Raw genomic sequence first — 22,324 nt, forward strand, 5'->3', positions numbered from 1 at the left:
TATGCTTTGATTTTTCCCATACACTTCAACTTGGAAAAATTATACCATATAAATTTTAAGTCAATTATTTGTTCTAAGATCCAAACAGAAAAGTGTCACTTTTTGAGTATGTATAAAAATTTAATATAGAATTGTTTTGGTTCACACAAATGTCTTTGTACCAATTCTTATTATGATGGAAACTCACCTAGATGGACATCAAAATTAAATTTTGATGGACGAGAAAGAGATGCTTCATTTGAAGTACCGGATGAAGAAACCGTATGAGATGAAAAGATGCTATTTCTATAATCTGAAGTGTTATTTTCATTAATTTGCATATCACCTGTAAAAAATTTTATTTTTTTAACAATAATGCCATCTCATTAATTCTAGAGATCACAATGCATTAGTATGATTAACTTACCTTTTAAACACTTGCTAAAAGGCATTTTTCTATTCACATTTGATTTCATGTCGCTTGATGATAACCTCTTATTACTTTTTTTCTTACGTTTACTAGGTGATATCTCATCTAATTCGTTTCGATGTCGTTTATTTGTGCTTCCAGATTTGATGTTTACTTGGTTATTTTTTTCTGTATGCAAAGATGAATTTGACAAGGAAGGAAACACTAAAGAGTCTTCACTCTCGGCAACGTCTAATTTTGCAGTATCAATATGCAAACTGTCTGAATCTCCGTCTGCAGAATCTCTGCCGGAACGAGTACTTTCCCCATCATGTAAGGAATAGTTTTCTTGAATGGGAGAACTATACAATGCTAATTCTGTGCTGTCAGGAGTATTAGGTGGGGTGTTATCTAAAACAGCTGCCACTTCTGACTCGTGTCTGTTAGCTGCTTCAGTTACTAACATATGATTAATTCCTTTGGGATAAGTTAGGGCACCATTACTGACCGACTCGGATATAGTTGCTAAAACTTCTGATGCTGCTAGTGCCGCAGGTGTACTGTTTGCAACAAGATCTTCAATTTGAGAGATATGGGATGAAGTAGGTAATGGCACTTCTTCATTTCCAACTGGACTGGCTGGTACCTTCTCTTCACATAATAAAAATGCAATATCTTGTTCTGTTTCATTATCAAATTTTGGCATCGGAACCAATTCTTGGGCTAGAGTATTATTTTCCGGAACTTCCACTTTGAGTTTCTTCTCCTGTTTTTTATGAATATCTTTTGGAAATTTTAAATCACTTAAATCATCTAATAAATTATCTTTTGATTTTTTCTTTTTCTTTCCTTTTTTCAATTTAATTTTATCAGGGTCTATTTTTAGACCTGCTTCTTTTTCGGAATCGGTTTCAATTATTTCTAATTCATTATGTAATTTTTTCTTTTTTTTACATTTTTTTTCCAAATTATTTTCATTTTTCTTCTCAGCACATACCTTTTCTTTATTCTTTTTACCTTTCTTCTTCTCTTTTTTAAGATTATCGATATTTTTGCCATCAGTGTCAGGTTTTGATTCTATTTTTGATTTTTTATCGTCTTTTTTCTTCTTCTCCTTTTTTGCTTTTTCATTTACCTCTTCTTTGATCTCCACTGGTTTAATATCACTTTCACAGTTTGTATCTGTTTTTTCTAATTTCTTTTTCGTTTTGTTCTTTTTAAATTTTTTCTGCTTTAATTTTCCTTCAAGAATTTTTGACTTTTCACTATCTTCACCCTCAACTTTATATTTCTTTTTTGACTTATTCTTCCCTTCTTTAAGTTTTCCATCATCTTTGCTTTGACTATCGTTTGGCAAAGACTTCTTTTCCAATTTCAATCCTTTTGATTTTTTCTTCTTTACATCTTTTTTTGGTGTTAATATTTCACTGGGTTTTTGTATTTCTGTTACATTTTCTAAATTAGGAATTTCTTCTTTTACTTCCGAACTTTCAATTTTTGATGTTTCTATTTCCCACATTTTTGTTAACATAGAAAATGATTCTGATTTTACAGGCAACTGTTCTTCATGCAATGATTCATCAGTTAACATTTGATTATTTTTTGTTTCCGGAGGTTCGTTTTCAGTTTTAGATTCCGAGTATACTTCTATTTCTTCCTCGTTACATTTCATCGTTTCAAGATGTGGAAGATCATCGGGAATAGGATCTAAAGAAATTGTTTTCTCTTCTTTATATTCAGCGGAGATGTCAGGCAATGAATCTTTTGAGTAATTGCTTTCATTTACATTCAGTTCACTTTTCATAGGAAAAACATCAGTTGTTACTTCTGCAACTTTTAATTTTTGTGGTGCTTCGCATTCTAGTTTTGGACATTTTATTAAAACTTCCATGTCATCATTTTCAACAAGTTCTCGTTTTTTAAGCATCTTTGGCAATTCTTCTTCTCCCTCAATACATTTTTCATCTTTAATATCTAAATTAATTGGTTTATAATCAATATTTTCTTTAATAATCTCTGGCATTTCTGGAACTATTTCTGGTATTGGAATGTCTTGTTTATCTTCAACATTAATTTGTTCTTGGTTTTCTTCATATTTATTATCCTCTTTTTCTAAATTTATTTGACTTTCACAAATATCTTCATTTAATGGCACAGCATTTTCCTTTTCTTCTATTTTAGTCTCTGAAATTTCTTTATCACTATTTAAAATATTTTTCTCACAGACTGTTTTATCGTTTTCAGTATTTACAGGTTCTTCCTTAACAATATTGTCTGTCAACTCAGATTTCATTAAAACATCTTCACTTTCTTCCAATTCATTTTTGTTGGATGTAATTTCATCATCTGGTAATTCTGGTGGCTTGCATGGTTCCAATATTTGACATTTGTCATCAGATATAACTTTTACTTCTTGATCCATATCAGAAGAATCGGATACTTTTACTTCTAAATTTTCTACTGTAGAATTTTCATTTTCTGACATGCTATTTGTAATATTTGGTATCTGTATATCAATTTCATTTTGTTTATTTTCATTTTCTTTTGATTCTTCCTCAGTATGTTGTTTTACTTTCTCTTCTGTAGCAATTTTCAAATTTTCAAACTCAGAATTATCATGGTCATCACTGTCGAGATCCGGCGAAGCTTCGACATTGATGGATACTCCAGACTTTCTTCTGGCTCTTCGCCTAGGTTCTAAACCATTGACAAATGGTGATTCTGATAAACTATTCCTATCTGATCTCATTGTGCGAGAGTTAGATGTCGAAGATGCCATACTATTTGTAGAATTTTTTCGTAGTAAAGTCGAACTGTCTGTTAAGTTAGCTAGTCTAACGGAATTAGGAGGACGTCCCCTTCTTCCTGGCGTTTTTGACATTCCCTGTAAATATCAAGTTTGATAATTGATAGTATTTGATTTTAAAAAATATATAAATGTATTTATTAATTTTTTTTATTTAAGTTAGAAAAATTGTTATATTGTAATAAACTATATTTAAAATTGTTCTGCTTACTTTCAATGAATTAGCTAACTTTTTCTTCTTTCCATTTATATTCTTCTCACTAACATTTTCCATAATGCGCTTCTTTTTAACCCATTCATCATACCTGAAATACCAAAACAGAAATATATAATAATTATAAAATATGAAGTTTTATGAATGTCATATATTAATAATTTATTCTTATTTATTTTTTGAACTCTACATTTATACTTCATTTTAATACAAGTTTTAACTTTATAATGTAACAAAATATTAACCCAACTTTAATAATTATTTAATTTGAAGTTATATATCTTTTTTATTTAATTATAATTAAATTTTAACCAAAATTAATTTTTAATCTAATCAAAGAAAGATTGTTTATACAGTCCTAATTAAGAAAAATTAAATCAGCAAGTAAAAGCTGATAAAACTGTTTTTTAAATTTTTTTTTAAATTTAGATAATAAAACAAAGTAAAATTTTAAAAAGTAAGATAATTATGATATTAATCTTAATTAGGCATTTGTATAGGTCAATAACAGGCAATTTACCTAGTATTCCATCCTGTATAATGAACATAAAATTTTCTGTCGCCATTCTCTCTATCTACCTTTAAAACTTTAGCCTCATATATTTTATGAACTCTGCCACGTCCGTACTTCACTTTAACACGATCACCTATTTCTACATCTTCATCTCCATTCCCATCATTCTCTCTACATTAGAATCATTTTTAAGTTTCTTTAAGTATATATATTAATGTAGTAAATAAATTTCATGAAATTATAACTTAAATTTTGAAAATAAAATGGTTACGGAAAATTTTATGGTTTATAACAGTTCCCAGTTAATAAACTTACTTTCAAATGCCTATTTTTGATAATGTATATTAATAGGAACAGTTATACAAGAAGAACTTACTCATCGGAGTTGTCTTTCTTGTTATCCAAAAGAGATTTTTCACTTGGCTGCTGATTTTTCTTCTTATACTAAAAGATATAAAAGAAAAATTTTAATATAATTGAATATTAAATTATTCTTTATATGCTATTTATATTTGATTTTATAAGCATTTTAAACTATTGATTTAAATTAAAATAGAGACTGCCAACTTGCTACAATATGCAAACCTTATGTCTTCTCACCTCTTGTGAAACTCTGAACTAAAGTTTCCTATATAATTTATTGTAATTAATTTTTATAAATCTTATTTAAAAATCAGACAAAATTAATGGATAAAGTAACAAATTTTTCAAACAAACTTTAAAAACCATAAAGATTTTCAACAAGAATCCAATCAATTTGACTTAATCACTTAATACTGATGTCATACATAAAGAATATAATACATATATAGAGTATTTTTTTTATTTTAACAAAAGAAAACTTTATGTGCACATAAGATATATATAAATGAGAATAATAATTTTTTATTTTAAACATCTTAATTATTCTAATAAATGTACTATACATATTCATCTTTAAGTGGAATTAATATGAAACTTTGAGTGGTATAATTTGATAAGTGGTATATTAATTGTATATAAGATATAATGCAATTTTTATAAAAGAAAAAAATCTGAAGCAGTATCTTTTTTGTTCCAAAATACTGTGCATTATTCTTGCAGATATATAACAAATTTTTAGAAATTTTGTAAAGTAATAATTTCTTTAATAATACTATGAGATTTATTTCAATATTTCTTAATCTGCATAACATCCAAATATATCAATAGATTTGATGTTTCCATCTTTCTATTCTTGTAATTCTTGTTTTAATTTTAGATAAGCAACACAAAAATAAACTATGTAACATCATATATTGAAGTTGAAAATTACAATAAGTATAAATTATTATTATTTATTTCAATCTTAGTTTATACTGCAACAATACCAAGTTGATGGCAATTCAATGTTGCACTTGGCAACTTGAGAACTATAATCACAATATAACATGACAATGTACACAAATGAACAATTCTTTTCTATTGGAAATTAAGATAATATAAAGTATTCTGTTGTTATGATTGGAATGAATCATAACTGTGTGAATGAATTAATAATGTTAACTTTGCTATTTTCCTTTTAATAATCACAGCAACTTAAATATTAATTAAAATCTAACATCTATGTTGAATTTTATTATGCTTTCTCAACTTATTTTTCTTCCAAAACCATTTCTTTATCAGTGAATTGTTTTTATTCCAATCCGGAAATTATATTACTTTGTAATAATAAGCAGATTTTATTAAAAATTAAGTATAAAAACAAAAATTGATAGAAAATATCATTTTTCTGATAAATTTTTTTATTATGAAAGTTATAAATTGCTGTAAATGTGTATTTTTTCATTCTACTATGTAAAAGCTTCATTAATAAGTTGGAATCAGTAAAAACATTTCACTAAGATGAATTTCAGTTTTAATAAATTTAACTGTAAATCAAACCATATTTATAACAAACCGATGCTGAAGTTAAATTAGGTCGTTTGTATCAGTATGTGTAAGATTTTCTTGATGTTAATTGTTATTTAAACTTTAAATTGAAATAATATAATTTATACTTTTATTTAGTTATAGAGTTTATAAAACATTAACATTGATTTAATTTCTTTAAAAAGTTGACCTTAGTGAATTTCTTAACATAGATATATAACATAAAATAGTTAAAAAATTTTATGACAATATTTTAGACTATAAATAAATGTAAGAAATTAACCTGTTTCTTTTGAGTAGAATTATTATCATTTTTTCCTTTATTGTCTTCTTCACCTTTACTATCATGTTCATTTGTTATTTTATCATCCTTTTTATCTTTACACGTTTTATCTTCCTTTTTCTCCTTTGCATTTTTCTCTTTTTTATCTTTTGTTGATTCCTTCTTATTTTTATCATCATCTTTGACTTCATTTTTAGCAGTTTGTTTGCCATCTTTCTTATCTGGACTTTCAGCTTTTTCTCTCCTTTTGTCTTCTCTTGTGCGAACCCTGTTACTTTCATCTTTTGATTTGTTTTTATCATCAACTTTGCACTGTTCACTGTCCACTTCTTTAGTATTATTTGATTTAGCTACTTTATCTTTGTTATTATCTTCTTCTAGTTTATATTTATCTTCTGTATTCTAAAGAAAATTTGTTATAAAAATATTAGATTCAAGTAAATTTTGTTTCTTTTAACTTTATACTAAAACACACAAACCTTTTCTTTATTGTCTTGTTTTCTGTTTCTTGTCATGATAAAATTACGATCAGATCTCTGTCTTGTACGACTTGAACGTATTGTCATTGCCATTGTACAACCTAATTTTCTATAAAAGTCTTCAAAACTATGTAAATACCTAAAAAGAAATATACAAAAATATTTAATTAAAATTACAATTCAAAAGTTTAATTGGCAAACTACAGAAATAATTAAATAATATAAACCTTTTATAAATTTTTTTTTAAATTTAGATAATAAAACAAAGTAAAATTTTAAAAAGTAAGATAATTATGATATTAATCTTAATTAGGCATTTGTATAGGTCAATAACAGGCAATTTACCTAGTATTCCATCCTGTATAATGAACATAAAATTTTCTGTCGCCATTCTCTCTATCTACCTTTAAAACTTTAGCCTCATATATTTTATGAACTCTGCCACGTCCGTACTTCACTTTAACACGATCACCTATTTCTACATCTTCATCTCCATTCCCATCATTCTCTCTACATTAGAATCATTTTTAAGTTTCTTTAAGTATATATATTAATGTAGTAAATAAATTTCATGAAATTATAACTTAAATTTTGAAAATAAAATGGTTACGGAAAATTTTATGGTTTATAACAGTTCCCAGTTAATAAACTTACTTTCAAATGCCTATTTTTGATAATGTATATTAATAGGAACAGTTATACAAGAAGAACTTACTCATCGGAGTTGTCTTTCTTGTTATCCAAAAGAGATTTTTCACTTGGCTGCTGATTTTTCTTCTTATACTAAAAGATATAAAAGAAAAATTTTAATATAATTGAATATTAAATTATTCTTTATATGCTATTTATATTTGATTTTATAAGCATTTTAAACTATTGATTTAAATTAAAATAGAGACTGCCAACTTGCTACAATATGCAAACCTTATGTCTTCTCACCTCTTGTGAAACTCTGAACTAAAGTTTCCTATATAATTTATTGTAATTAATTTTTATAAATCTTATTTAAAAATCAGACAAAATTAATGGATAAAGTAACAAATTTTTCAAACAAACTTTAAAAACCATAAAGATTTTCAACAAGAATCCAATCAATTTGACTTAATCACTTAATACTGATGTCATACATAAAGAATATAATACATATATAGAGTATTTTTTTTATTTTAACAAAAGAAAACTTTATGTGCACATAAGATATATATAAATGAGAATAATAATTTTTTATTTTAAACATCTTAATTATTCTAATAAATGTACTATACATATTCATCTTTAAGTGGAATTAATATGAAACTTTGAGTGGTATAATTTGATAAGTGGTATATTAATTGTATATAAGATATAATGCAATTTTTATAAAAGAAAAAAATCTGAAGCAGTATCTTTTTTGTTCCAAAATACTGTGCATTATTCTTGCAGATATATAACAAATTTTTAGAAATTTTGTAAAGTAATAATTTCTTTAATAATACTATGAGATTTATTTCAATATTTCTTAATCTGCATAACATCCAAATATATCAATAGATTTGATGTTTCCATCTTTCTATTCTTGTAATTCTTGTTTTAATTTTAGATAAGCAACACAAAAATAAACTATGTAACATCATATATTGAAGTTGAAAATTACAATAAGTATAAATTATTATTATTTATTTCAATCTTAGTTTATACTGCAACAATACCAAGTTGATGGCAATTCAATGTTGCACTTGGCAACTTGAGAACTATAATCACAATATAACATGACAATGTACACAAATGAACAATTCTTTTCTATTGGAAATTAAGATAATATAAAGTATTCTGTTGTTATGATTGGAATGAATCATAACTGTGTGAATGAATTAATAATGTTAACTTTGCTATTTTCCTTTTAATAATCACAGCAACTTAAATATTAATTAAAATCTAACATCTATGTTGAATTTTATTATGCTTTCTCAACTTATTTTTCTTCCAAAACCATTTCTTTATCAGTGAATTGTTTTTATTCCAATCCGGAAATTATATTACTTTGTAATAATAAGCAGATTTTATTAAAAATTAAGTATAAAAACAAAAATTGATAGAAAATATCATTTTTCTGATAAATTTTTTTATTATGAAAGTTATAAATTGCTGTAAATGTGTATTTTTTCATTCTACTATGTAAAAGCTTCATTAATAAGTTGGAATCAGTAAAAACATTTCACTAAGATGAATTTCAGTTTTAATAAATTTAACTGTAAATCAAACCATATTTATAACAAACCGATGCTGAAGTTAAATTAGGTCGTTTGTATCAGTATGTGTAAGATTTTCTTGATGTTAATTGTTATTTAAACTTTAAATTGAAATAATATAATTTATACTTTTATTTAGTTATAGAGTTTATAAAACATTAACATTGATTTAATTTCTTTAAAAAGTTGACCTTAGTGAATTTCTTAACATAGATATATAACATAAAATAGTTAAAAAATTTTATGACAATATTTTAGACTATAAATAAATGTAAGAAATTAACCTGTTTCTTTTGAGTAGAATTATTATCATTTTTTCCTTTATTGTCTTCTTCACCTTTACTATCATGTTCATTTGTTATTTTATCATCCTTTTTATCTTTACACGTTTTATCTTCCTTTTTCTCCTTTGCATTTTTCTCTTTTTTATCTTTTGTTGATTCCTTCTTATTTTTATCATCATCTTTGACTTCATTTTTAGCAGTTTGTTTGCCATCTTTCTTATCTGGACTTTCAGCTTTTTCTCTCCTTTTGTCTTCTCTTGTGCGAACCCTGTTACTTTCATCTTTTGATTTGTTTTTATCATCAACTTTGCACTGTTCACTGTCCACTTCTTTAGTATTATTTGATTTAGCTACTTTATCTTTGTTATTATCTTCTTCTAGTTTATATTTATCTTCTGTATTCTAAAGAAAATTTGTTATAAAAATATTAGATTCAAGTAAATTTTGTTTCTTTTAACTTTATACTAAAACACACAAACCTTTTCTTTATTGTCTTGTTTTCTGTTTCTTGTCATGATAAAATTACGATCAGATCTCTGTCTTGTACGACTTGAACGTATTGTCATTGCCATTGTACAACCTAATTTTCTATAAAAGTCTTCAAAACTATGTAAATACCTAAAAAGAAATATACAAAAATATTTAATTAAAATTACAATTCAAAAGTTTAATTGGCAAACTACAGAAATAATTAAATAATATAAACCTTTTATAGGCAGATTTAATTTGATTGCTACTCGAAGAATTTACAAGTGGTAATCCCATTTTAACATGAACAGACTTCCATGCATTTTGATTTGTTACCTAAATAATTTAAAATTTAAGAATAATATTAAAAAGAATAAATTATATTGTATCAAAAATTTAAGTTAAAATTACTTGTAATATGAATATATAAATTTTACTGTGTATATTTTTATTTACTTAAAGCAAAATGGACAAAGTACAAGTTTATGAAGTACAAGAGATATAAGTAAAACGATACAAAGAGACTTTTTTATATAATCTTGAATTGGCTTTCTAATCTAATCTATCATTCTGATAAAATATTTTTTTTGTCTAATAAATACAATATAATTCTGTAGAATTATACTCTAAATCAGTGTTTCTCAATGGGGGCAATATCACCCCCATGTGGGATTTTTCCATGTTGAGGGGCGATTAGTAACAATTTATATTTTGGGGGTGAAAAACAATTTTCTGGGCGATATAGTAAAACATTATATTAAGAATAATTAGATATTTTATTTGTTATATCATACAATAATTAAACAAATAACATTATACTAGTCACTAGTCTATTCAATGCGGTACAAATTTGGCATTAGTCTTGGTCCTCGGCATCGGAATTTTGAAGTGAAGGGAGCGATAATAGGTAATGGTTTTATTGAAGGGGGCGACAATTCATTAGAGGTTGAGAAACACTGCTCTAAATGCATAAATTCATTTTCAGTAAAAATCATTTTCTGTTCAATAAATTGAAAAACTGATCCTGAAATCAAGTCACACAAACAAATTTATTGTATTAATTTATACTTATATATTTTTCTATCTTTGCTAGTTTTTTCTTATGTTTTATGAAAAATATTTATAATGTAAGTTATATAAAATAAGTAATGGTGTTTTTTTTATTATTTTATTAATGAATTTTTAATATAATTTAACTAGCTTCATTTTATAGGTTAAACATCTTCCAAAGAATATACTAAAAATTTTTTTAGATAAATTAACATGTAAAAGCAAAGTTTATAATCAAAAATTAACATCCCACTATTTTAAAATCTTATTTGTACAAGTATTATTTATTAATTAATTACCAGTAAGTTTTGAATGCAAATAGTATTTTTTTTTATTATAAAATAAACCTAGTAAAGTCTAAAATATGAAAAAAGCTTATTAAATTATTCTGAGCTAATTTACCAGCCATCTTCTTGTAAGTTAACATTTTACATCATTTAATGAATTAGCTTGTTACATTTATCTCACTGCTTATACATTATTCACTCCATTTTCTGTCAGTGATTTGCTCTCTGTACGAACAACTAAGCTTAAAATTAAAACTTTAAAATTATTTTATATTTAATTTTTTTCACATTTATTATTATTATTTGATAAATAAAACAGAAATGAAGCAATATGATATCAAAATTCTTTGTCTTTTGACAGCAAACTTGTTCAATGAAAGATGTGCTTGCTTAGATGATAAAGACTATAATGATTATAATGATCATGCCATCCAATAGAATGCTGATATTCTGATTTTTCCATCGAATTACTGTTTAGAAAATGTTGTGTGAAAGTTTATTTTACTACTGTTTTGTATCTCAAAAGTTATTTAATAATATTTTAAACTTCATACAAATGTTACCTTAAACATAAAAAAAAAACACATACAGTGGTTTGCCATCTTTCTTATCTGGACTTTCAGCATTTTCTCTCCTTTTGTCTTCTCTTGTGCGAACCCTTTTACTTTCATCTTTTAACGAACATAATCCGTTCCAAGACTTTGTTCGCTATCCAAATTGTTTGTTAACTGACTATCGATATGCCACAGATTTTTATGGGAATTTGATTAATTCGTTCTGTAGACCCCCAAAAATAAAAAAATATATGCTTTCTTACTACATTTATTTATATGTATACATAAATATACATATATAAACAGTCTTGCATTTTTATTAGTGATGTTTTTTCCGTTTGTGGGGTTAAAGAATCTGTCTAATGTCAATTGCTTTTCCCTCTTCTTCAAGATTTTTCAGAAGTAATTAATAGCATTGTCATTGTAGAGATCCCTAAGTCTATTAACCTCAACCTGGTTTGGATGTCATTCTAAGACTGTTGTTCTGATATCATCCCACGTCTTCAAAAAATGTTTAATAGCAAATATCAACATTCTCTTTTTCAGAAGAAAAAATATCTTGTTGAGTTTCTTGGTGGTCTTCATTCAAGAGTTCTTGTCATTCTTCTGTTGTCAGATCCGTTTCAGGTTCCATTATGAGATCTTCAATATTCTTTATTTCTCAGATGTGATTTTTGTTACTCCTTAAGCTGCTTCAGTCTTGTATCTTTCTTAGATAAGATTGAACTGTGCCTACTCAAACCATATTGCGCAGCAACAACAGACATTGCACATCTGTCCACTCTCTACCTTTGCTGTTATACTTTCACCTTTTGAAAATAAAAACGGATACAAAGCTTAATGAGTGCCCACCCAACAGTCTCGCAAATACTATAAAAAAATTTTTTCTATCAGAAAAATAAAAGGCTGGAGAGTTTAATTACAAGGGAGAGTTTCAAAGTTTGGAGGAATACTATCCGATCAGTATATACCAGGTTGAGCATTGATGTTGATGTCTCCTGCGCATCGAAAAGTTTTGAATTGTTGTCTGAAGACAATGGAAGACCAATTGGTATTCATTATTTTATGTCGCTTCTTCTTGCATTTGTTCTGTGAGATGTTCGTTATCTGATCACATGTTCGTTGTCCAAACATAAAAATCTTTCACGAAAGTGTTTGTTATCCAATTTGTTCATTAACCAATCACCCACTGTATATTGCAATCAAACTAGGACTATTATTTTAAATGTGTATAATTATTTTTATTGTCAAAATTCACTTTATAGCAATGAAAAAAGCAATAAATTTATATTAGTAGGAAGATTATCACATTGTGTCTTAACTATTAAAGTTCTCTGAAGTGATGTCATTATACAGATAGGGATAATTACCAGACATTTATCAGCTTTCAAGATACAAACTCAAATAAGACTGTCTAAAAAATATCAATTAAAGCATGAATTGAACATAGAAAAAATGAATAGGAGAGAACTAAAAGCAAGATAATGCATATATAGTCTTTGGTGGTTTTGGGGAAAACTGCAATGAATAAGTCTAAATAAACTACACAAAGAAGTTTTCACATTTTCTAGATACGCTTAGTGACTTTAGACAAATGAAAAACTGTCTGATAAATTTGTAATTAAAATTTAAAATTGACATATGATGTACAGTACATTTGCTTTCAAATTATCTTTTAAACATGATAACCACATGTGCAGGTCAAAAAAATTGGGAGGGTTGTGTACAGAGACACAATTGCAATTGTTTAAGGCATGAATTAGTCTTTGTTTTATTAAAGGAAGGATAAGATGTAAAAAAATAAAGTATTGGTGGTTATCACATTCCAAGTCTGTATCTATCAGTTCAGAAGGTGGTGCACTCAATGTATTCATGCCAGTTGTCATGCTCAGTTTTCTTATTTTTCTATACAATCTGCATCGTTCGGCATTAATCTCTTTAGGCTTTCTGATTCCTTTTAAATTTCTTTTCAAATGATATATGTTTCTTACATTTCTGTTCATATTTCCTTTGCAATTTCTTTGACATTATGAAAATTTTCTTCAACTTGCACATTTATCAGCTTATAACTTTACAAATTCTATTTTATTGGTTATTATTGCTAAATAATATTGTAGATCCTGTCATTCTATACAAATTGATACCAATTTTGATGTCCTATCTCTTCACAATCCAAAGTTTCACTGCCCAAACTCTGCACCACATCATCATTTCCAGTGTTCATGTTATCCCTCCCCCACACAGCTGCATCTGAGAACCACTACCACCATTTTAAGTACAGACGTAAACCTTCTATCCAACAAAAATTAAAACGTGAGATCATCATTTATAGTTTACGAGATATAAGCATGACAAATCTTGCCATTTGTTTGGTCACTCTAGTTTTCATAGATCTCCCTATACTGAACCAAATTTAAAGACATATTTGGATCAAAAGGGGAGCAAGAGCAACAGACAGATTTCCCAGTATTTGCTTTCCACAGTTTTTATGCTAAAAATCTTATCCTCTGACTTTCCCTGATTTTCCAGGTCTGTAAGGACCCTGCACATGTCAATAAACGGTCCTTATTATTCATTCAAAAATTTAAAATTTTTAAGTAAGCATTTCTCTTTGTGATCCACTTATGCTTACTGGTTACAATTTAGTTGAATTTTATTTATATCAAATCTAATATCTTAGTTTGTTTTTTTAAATATTTTTCTATAAACTTTTATTTAACTAAAAAGGAACTGATCTGTTTATGGCAAATTATATAAAAATCTACATAGAAAAATTTAATACCAAAATATTATTATAAAATCATAGTTTTATATTTTGATATTACCAAAACTTATGACAGAATTATAGAAAACTAAAAGACAATTAACAGATTTATTACAATTATTCCTTTAATTTTCATATAAACTGTGTGATTTTATCCATATTCAGAATTCATAATCTAAAATAGCATTAATTAAAATAGATATAACACATATATAACATAAAACTAATAATAATAATTTCTGATCTATCAATTTCAAGTTATAACTTTTTAAATTACTCTTTCAAATAGAAATGGTGAAAATACATTACAAATAGTACTTTAATTAAATCAAAATATTTCATTATTTTAACCTGATTTTTAATATTTTATATAAAATATGTAAATGTTTTACATAAGTGTACAGGTATGTGCACATACAATTTATATATACATACATATATATATGTATATTAAAAGTATATACATATATACTTTTAATATACATGTATATATGTATTAAAAGTAAATTTTCTACTTATATATATATATATANAGTTTTTCTTATCTTAACTATATATTTCTTTGTTAGAAATGTGTAAACATTTAATGAATTTAAATTTTAAGTATATAAAATACACTGTTTTCTTAAAATATGTGATCACTTTTTACATCACTTTCTTATCTCTTCACAAATTATATTCTCTGCTTCTTTTCATTTGGTCAAATAATATTCTATTCTATGACCAAATCACTTTCTAAAGACATTACTCTTTATTTTAATATTTTCTCATTCCATCAAAAAGTATTCTCTTTCTCATACATCTACTAGTTCTATCATATGTTATTTCTGTTACATTGATTATGCCATTCCTTTATCTTTCTCATTCATTTTCAACTTCTTTTATCTCATTTTTTAGCACTAATTATATTATATTGGAATTTCTTTCTCTTATCTTATTTCACTTTCCATTTCTTTATTATCTTTTCTAACTATTTTTATTTTTTCTTTTCTCATCTTCATATTATCTATTAATAACCTGAGTCTATTTATTATTATTCTTTTGATGAATATAATTTTTACATTTCTGACAAACATTTTACTTCCTTTTTCAGAATGCTGAAATCTGTCATAGATTTACTCTCAAAATCTCACTTATATGTTATAGCATTCTTTCATTTTCTTATATTGTAATCAGTGCCATAACTAAATTTTCATGTGTCATGTGCAAGATTTTATTTGCCCCTATTTGAGAGGAGAATATATATATATATAAAATATGGTAGAAATGATTGCTTATTTAACCAAAATGTTATGGAATCATCCCCCTGGCAGTAAAATTTTAAATTCAAAAATAAATTATACTATTGATAATCTTTTTATATCCAATTTAGGGCTCCTTAGCTCCTGTGCTTGTGCACCTGCTGCACCAGCCTAGTTACGACAGTTATTGTGGTATATTATAAGGAATGTGAATAAATGGAAAACAATATTAGAATCAAATATAAAGTAGATATCACTACAAAAAACTCTATTTGAATAGATTTAATAATAATTATTTTTCATTAAACAATATTTCAATTTATTCAAATATGTATTTGCCTGTTTCTTAACTCATGTTATTAAGAATTAAATCTTATGAAACAGTTGTCATCTTAACAGTTAATATCACATAAAAATTTTATTATTATATCATAAATTTTCAATTTAAAATATATTATAATTATATAACTATGGGATATATAATAAATTACCTCTTTCATCCATAAATTTATACAACTGAGCTACAAATCGATCCTTTTCTTCACTAGGTTCATCATCAGAAGTCTAAATTGTATTTTAAAAAAGCAAGTTATTTTAAAAATCATAAATTATTTAAACAAAAACTAAAACTTTGATATTATTGCTTACATCAGAATCAGAATCTTGGCTATCATCATCACCAGAAGGAACATTTAATCCCATAAGAAGAGCTTTATCCCAACTAGAAGGCAATTCCCCTTTTTCTAGATACAATACTGCTTTTTCAATAGCTAAAAATAAATTTATAAATATGTATTGAAATATTTTTAATTAATTATATTCTGGATTTAATGAAAAATTTAGTTAATTTTGAGTGAATACATATAAAAAATTAACTGTGAAATGCACACAGATAAATACTACAAATGAATATAGAGTAAAAATTATAGAAAATATTTATATTTCCATTTTTTGTTTTATATTCTTGCTTGAAATTTATATTATTAAAAAAAAAAACCATTCTTTTGAAATTTTTAAACAATATCTGATACAAAAATACAACAGAAAAAACTGATTATATCTTTTTGCAAATTCAATTGTGTGATGTCAATAGTGAATAAATAAAATGGCAAGTCAGATACTTAAAATTATAATATTTATAAACATTTAAACAAGTTTATTAAAATTATAAAATTTAATTAATATCTAATTTATATTACACCAAATATTAAAAAATCAGAATCAATATTTCAAATCCCATTTATTCATCCCAATTGGTTTGAATAATTGTTTCTTTACGCATTTTATGGAAAAACTATTACTTTTTGCGATGTTTTGTGAGATCACTGAAACATTATTTCAGTGATATCACAAACATCACATTTGCAAGAATAAAAATACATACTGTTTATAGGTACTGAGTAATTTTAATGTTCCTACTGTTTCAAGTTAGTAAAGCATATAAAAATAAATTGCCAGGACGAATTCACAAGAAGAAAAAATATATTTCCTTTAAGACTATACATATAATTGAGTCCGTCTTCATTTGTCCTTTCACACACTTGGCAGAAACAATAACAAATTTACGGCGATACCGACCTTTTATTTGAGGCTACATGTTCACCTCCGCTAGAGGACTTTTTAACTCATTTACATTGGACGGCGAAAATGTAGCCTCAAATAAAATGTCGGTATTGCCGTAAATTTGTTATTGCCTCTGCCAAGCATGTGAAAGGACAAATGAAGACAGATTCAATTATATGTATAGTCCTAAAGGAAGAATATTTTTTCTTCTAGTAAAGCATATAAGTTTATTTTCAATCATTAAAAAGTATTTTCAGTACGGAATTTTAGATTTTAATTTCAATACCCCACTTATTTCAGTTTATCCAGATTTTCATTCATCTAGATTGGATTTGGTGGTCCCAATAAATTAAATTTGACTGTAGTTTCTTTTCATTAATTCACTAATTAATAACATACACTTTATTATATGAAACAATTTTATGAAGATATTAATAAAATTATTGTTTAGAAAATACAAATTTAGAACTTTACAGCAATATAAATAAGAGAACAGGCAAAACTCAAAAATAACTTAATGCAATTCTAATCTTTCAGGAAAAAATTCCTCTTACACAAAAATCTATCTATGAAAAATAATAAGACAAATAATTTACACAATCATTGATTAGTAATACAATTTATATAAAAATATACAGTAGGTGCTGCTTATTGTACTTACCAGATATTGTTATCAATCATATAATATTAGAACTAACATGTTCCAAAACATATAAATTAAATAACATTACATATGATATGATACATTTTTAAGAAGTATAGCTATATCAGTCAATTCTGATAGACAAACTTACAAATTTATTAATACTATTTTACAGGAATGAATTAATTACACATATGTGAAATCCGCGAATCTGACACAGTTGTTGGAAAAAAATGTAAACAACTCCAATAGAAAAAAATGCTCTTTGTGAGAATTAGATTGAAGGTCACTGTTTGTGATAACAATTAGATGGGAAAGTTGAAACATAAGTGTCAAGAATGCACCGTTATTGTCAACATTTGACGATCATGTGACTCCTTTCCCATGACAAGCAAATAAAAACTCGAGCCCCTGGAAGCTCAGGGTGATCCAAAGGAAATTATACTTGTCAATGTGCGCATCTTGTCTCCCGGACCTCCATACAATGGACTTGAACGAACGAAAGGAGAAGATATCGGTAGAAGACAGCCCACAGCTTCGAACTTCCATACTACAGTTCCTACGCTGAACTACAATTCCTACAAACCTTTCAACACATACCATTTGTTTCCTCATAGAGGTATTTTTATTAGAGCATTGTGAACTCTCTCTCTCACTCTGAGAATAGGCTGAGCTGCTAAGAGCTGCCCCTTTGTATATTTATCTCATATTTAATTGCACTTAATCGACTTTGTTAACCTTAGATTTTAATAAATGCTTTGTTTATTTGTTAAACCTGTCTCCTGTCTTTGAAAGGACGCCTACTGACTTGCTAATCTCCCTCACCACTCGATAAAAAGCCATCTGAAATGACAACGTGGGCAGTCTTTGCAGATTGCTGCCAAGTAAGTGATCAGTAGGGATTTAACCTGTGACCCACGGTATCTCACACATATATACAGCGTCCATACAGGTAATTCCATCTGTGATTCCCTGACCTGTTAAGGTCTCTGCATTTCTCCTTTCCATTATGTAATATTTGGCTAAGTCTATTTAAGCCCATTTTGCACCCAATTATATAAATTTTTTTATTAAAAAAAAAAAAACATTTTATTCTTNTTTTTCACATTTATTATTATTATTTGATAAATAAAACAGAAATGAAGCAATATGATATCAAAATTCTTTGTCTTTTGACAGCAAACTTGTTCAATGAAAGATGTGCTTGCTTAGATGATAAAGACTATAATGATTATAATGATCATGCCATCCAATAGAATGCTGATATTCTGATTTTTCCATCGAATTACTGTTTAGAAAATGTTGTGTGAAAGTTTATTTTACTACTGTTTTGTATCTCAAAAGTTATTTAATAATATTTTAAACTTCATACAAATGTTACCTTAAACATAAAAAAAAAACACATACAGTGGTTTGCCATCTTTCTTATCTGGACTTTCAGCATTTTCTCTCCTTTTGTCTTCTCTTGTGCGAACCCTTTTACTTTCATCTTTTAACGAACATAATCCGTTCCAAGACTTTGTTCGCTATCCAAATTGTTTGTTAACTGACTATCGATATGCCACAGATTTTTATGGGAATTTGATTAATTCGTTCTGTAGACCCCCAAAAATAAAAAAATATATGCTTTCTTACTACATTTATTTATATGTATACATAAATATACATATATAAACAGTCTTGCATTTTTATTAGTGATGTTTTTTCCGTTTGTGGGGTTAAAGAATCTGTCTAATGTCAATTGCTTTTCCCTCTTCTTCAAGATTTTTCAGAAGTAATTAATAGCATTGTCATTGTAGAGATCCCTAAGTCTATTAACCTCAACCTGGTTTGGATGTCATTCTAAGACTGTTGTTCTGATATCATCCCACGTCTTCAAAAAATGTTTAATAGCAAATATCAACATTCTCTTTTTCAGAAGAAAAAATATCTTGTTGAGTTTCTTGGTGGTCTTCATTCAAGAGTTCTTGTCATTCTTCTGTTGTCAGATCCGTTTCAGGTTCCATTATGAGATCTTCAATATTCTTTATTTCTCAGATGTGATTTTTGTTACTCCTTAAGCTGCTTCAGTCTTGTATCTTTCTTAGATAAGATTGAACTGTGCCTACTCAAACCATATTGCGCAGCAACAACAGACATTGCACATCTGTCCACTCTCTACCTTTGCTGTTATACTTTCACCTTTTGAAAATAAAAACGGATACAAAGCTTAATGAGTGCCCACCCAACAGTCTCGCAAATACTATAAAAAAATTGTTTCTATCAGAAAAATAAAAGGCTGGAGAGTTTAATTACAAGGGAGAGTTTCAAAGTTTGGAGGAATACTATCCGATCAGTATATACCAGGTTGAGCATTGATGTTGATGTCTCCTGCGCATCGAAAAGTTTTGAATTGTTGTCTGAAGACAATGGAAGACCAATTGGTATTCATTATTTTATGTCGCTTCTTCTTGCATTTGTTCTGTGAGATGTTCGTTATCTGATCACATGTTCGTTGTCCAAACATAAAAATCTTTCACGAAAGTGTTTGTTATCCAATTTGTTCATTAACCAATCACCCACTGTATATTGCAATCAAACTAGGACTATTATTTTAAATGTGTATAATTATTTTTATTGTCAAAATTCACTTTATAGCAATGAAAAAAGCAATAAATTTATATTAGTAGGAAGATTATCACATTGTGTCTTAACTATTAAAGTTCTCTGAAGTGATGTCATTATACAGATAGGGATAATTACCAGACATTTATCAGCTTTCAAGATACAAACTCAAATAAGACTGTCTAAAAAATATCAATTAAAGCATGAATTGAACATAGAAAAAATGAATAGGAGAGAACTAAAAGCAAGATAATGCATATATAGTCTTTGGTGGTTTTGGGGAAAACTGCAATGAATAAGTCTAAATAAACTACACAAAGAAGTTTTCACATTTTCTAGATACGCTTAGTGACTTTAGACAAATGAAAAACTGTCTGATAAATTTGTAATTAAAATTTAAAATTGACATATGATGTACAGTACATTTGCTTTCAAATTATCTTTTAAACATGATAACCAGATGTGCAGGTCAAAAAAATTGGGAGGGTTGTGTACAGAGACACAATTGCAATTGTTTAAGGCATGAATTAGTCTTTGTTTTATTAAAGGAAGGATAAGATGTAAAAAAATAAAGTATTGGTGGTTATCACATTCCAAGTCTGTATCTATCAGTTCAGAAGGTGGTGCACTCAATGTATTCATGCCAGTTGTCATGCTCAGTTTTCTTATTTTTCTATACAATCTGCATCGTTCGGCATTAATCTCTTTAGGCTTTCTGATTCCTTTTAAATTTCTTTTCAAATGATATATGTTTCTTACATTTCTGTTCATATTTCCTTTGCAATTTCTTTGACATTATGAAAATTTTCTTCAACTTGCACATTTATCAGCTTATAACTTTACAAATTCTATTTTATTGGTTATTATTGCTAAATAATATTGTAGATCCTGTCATTCTATACAAATTGATACCAATTTTGATGTCCTATCTCTTCACAATCCAAAGTTTCACTGCCCAAACTCTGCACCACATCATCATTTCCAGTGTTCATGTTATCCCTCCCCCACACAGCTGCATCTGAGAACCACTACCACCATTTTAAGTACAGACGTAAACCTTCTATCCAACAAAAATTAAAACGTGAGATCATCATTTATAGTTTACGAGATATAAGCATGACAAATCTTGCCATTTGTTTGGTCACTCTAGTTTTCATAGATCTCCCTATACTGAACCAAATTTAAAGACATATTTGGATCAAAAGGGGAGCAAGAGCAACAGACAGATTTCCCAGTATTTGCTTTCCACAGTTTTTATGCTAAAAATCTTATCCTCTGACTTTCCCTGATTTTCCAGGTCTGTAAGGACCCTGCACATGTCAATAAACGGTCCTTATTATTCATTCAAAAATTTAAAATTTTTAAGTAAGCATTTCTCTTTGTGATCCACTTATGCTTACTGGTTACAATTTAGTTGAATTTTATTTATATCAAATCTAATATCTTAGTTTGTTTTTTTAAATATTTTTCTATAAACTTTTATTTAACTAAAAAGGAACTGATCTGTTTATGGCAAATTATATAAAAATCTACATAGAAAAATTTAATACCAAAATATTATTATAAAATCATAGTTTTATATTTTGATATTACCAAAACTTATGACAGAATTATAGAAAACTAAAAGACAATTAACAGATTTATTACAATTATTCCTTTAATTTTCATATAAACTGTGTGATTTTATCCATATTCAGAATTCATAATCTAAAATAGCATTAATTAAAATAGATATAACACATATATAACATAAAACTAATAATAATAATTTCTGATCTATCAATTTCAAGTTATAACTTTTTAAATTACTCTTTCAAATAGAAATGGTGAAAATACATTACAAATAGTACTTTAATTAAATCAAAATATTTCATTATTTTAACCTGATTTTTAATATTTTATATAAAATATGTAAATGTTTTACATAAGTGTACAGGTATGTGCACATACAATTTATATATACATACATATATATATGTATATTAAAAGTATATACATATATACTTTTAATATACATGTATATATGTATTAAAAGTAAATTTTCTACTTATATATATATATATA

General features: G+C 26.7%; 1 protein-coding gene across 1 annotated transcript in view; it reads right to left on the reverse strand.

Moving 5' to 3' along the window:
* LOC111627863 (AT-rich interactive domain-containing protein 4B-like) overlaps window positions 1-22,324 on the reverse strand; it is a 64,435-nt gene that overhangs the window by 1,884 nt on the left and 40,227 nt on the right. The window contains exons 7-22 of the mRNA XM_023371527.1: window positions 16,099-16,220; window positions 15,920-16,014; window positions 11,082-11,133; window positions 9,793-9,890; window positions 9,566-9,704; window positions 9,087-9,488; window positions 7,290-7,357; window positions 6,919-7,084; window positions 6,802-6,806; window positions 6,575-6,713; window positions 6,096-6,497; window positions 4,299-4,366; window positions 3,929-4,093; window positions 3,406-3,499; window positions 407-3,272; window positions 188-325 (exon numbers count right to left, since the gene is read on the reverse strand). Coding sequence (XP_023227295.1) covers window positions 188-325; window positions 407-3,272; window positions 3,406-3,499; window positions 3,929-4,093; window positions 4,299-4,366; window positions 6,096-6,497; window positions 6,575-6,713; window positions 6,802-6,806; window positions 6,919-7,084; window positions 7,290-7,357; window positions 9,087-9,488; window positions 9,566-9,704; window positions 9,793-9,890; window positions 11,082-11,133; window positions 15,920-16,014; window positions 16,099-16,220 — 5,019 coding nt within the window. The remainder of the gene's footprint in view (window positions 1-187; window positions 326-406; window positions 3,273-3,405; window positions 3,500-3,928; window positions 4,094-4,298; window positions 4,367-6,095; window positions 6,498-6,574; window positions 6,714-6,801; window positions 6,807-6,918; window positions 7,085-7,289; window positions 7,358-9,086; window positions 9,489-9,565; window positions 9,705-9,792; window positions 9,891-11,081; window positions 11,134-15,919; window positions 16,015-16,098; window positions 16,221-22,324) is intronic.

This window comes from Centruroides sculpturatus, unplaced genomic scaffold (genome assembly GCF_000671375.1).
Source record: "Centruroides sculpturatus isolate CEXI.00-Female unplaced genomic scaffold, Cexi_2.0 scaffold475, whole genome shotgun sequence".
Taxonomy (NCBI): domain Eukaryota; kingdom Metazoa; phylum Arthropoda; class Arachnida; order Scorpiones; family Buthidae; genus Centruroides; species Centruroides sculpturatus.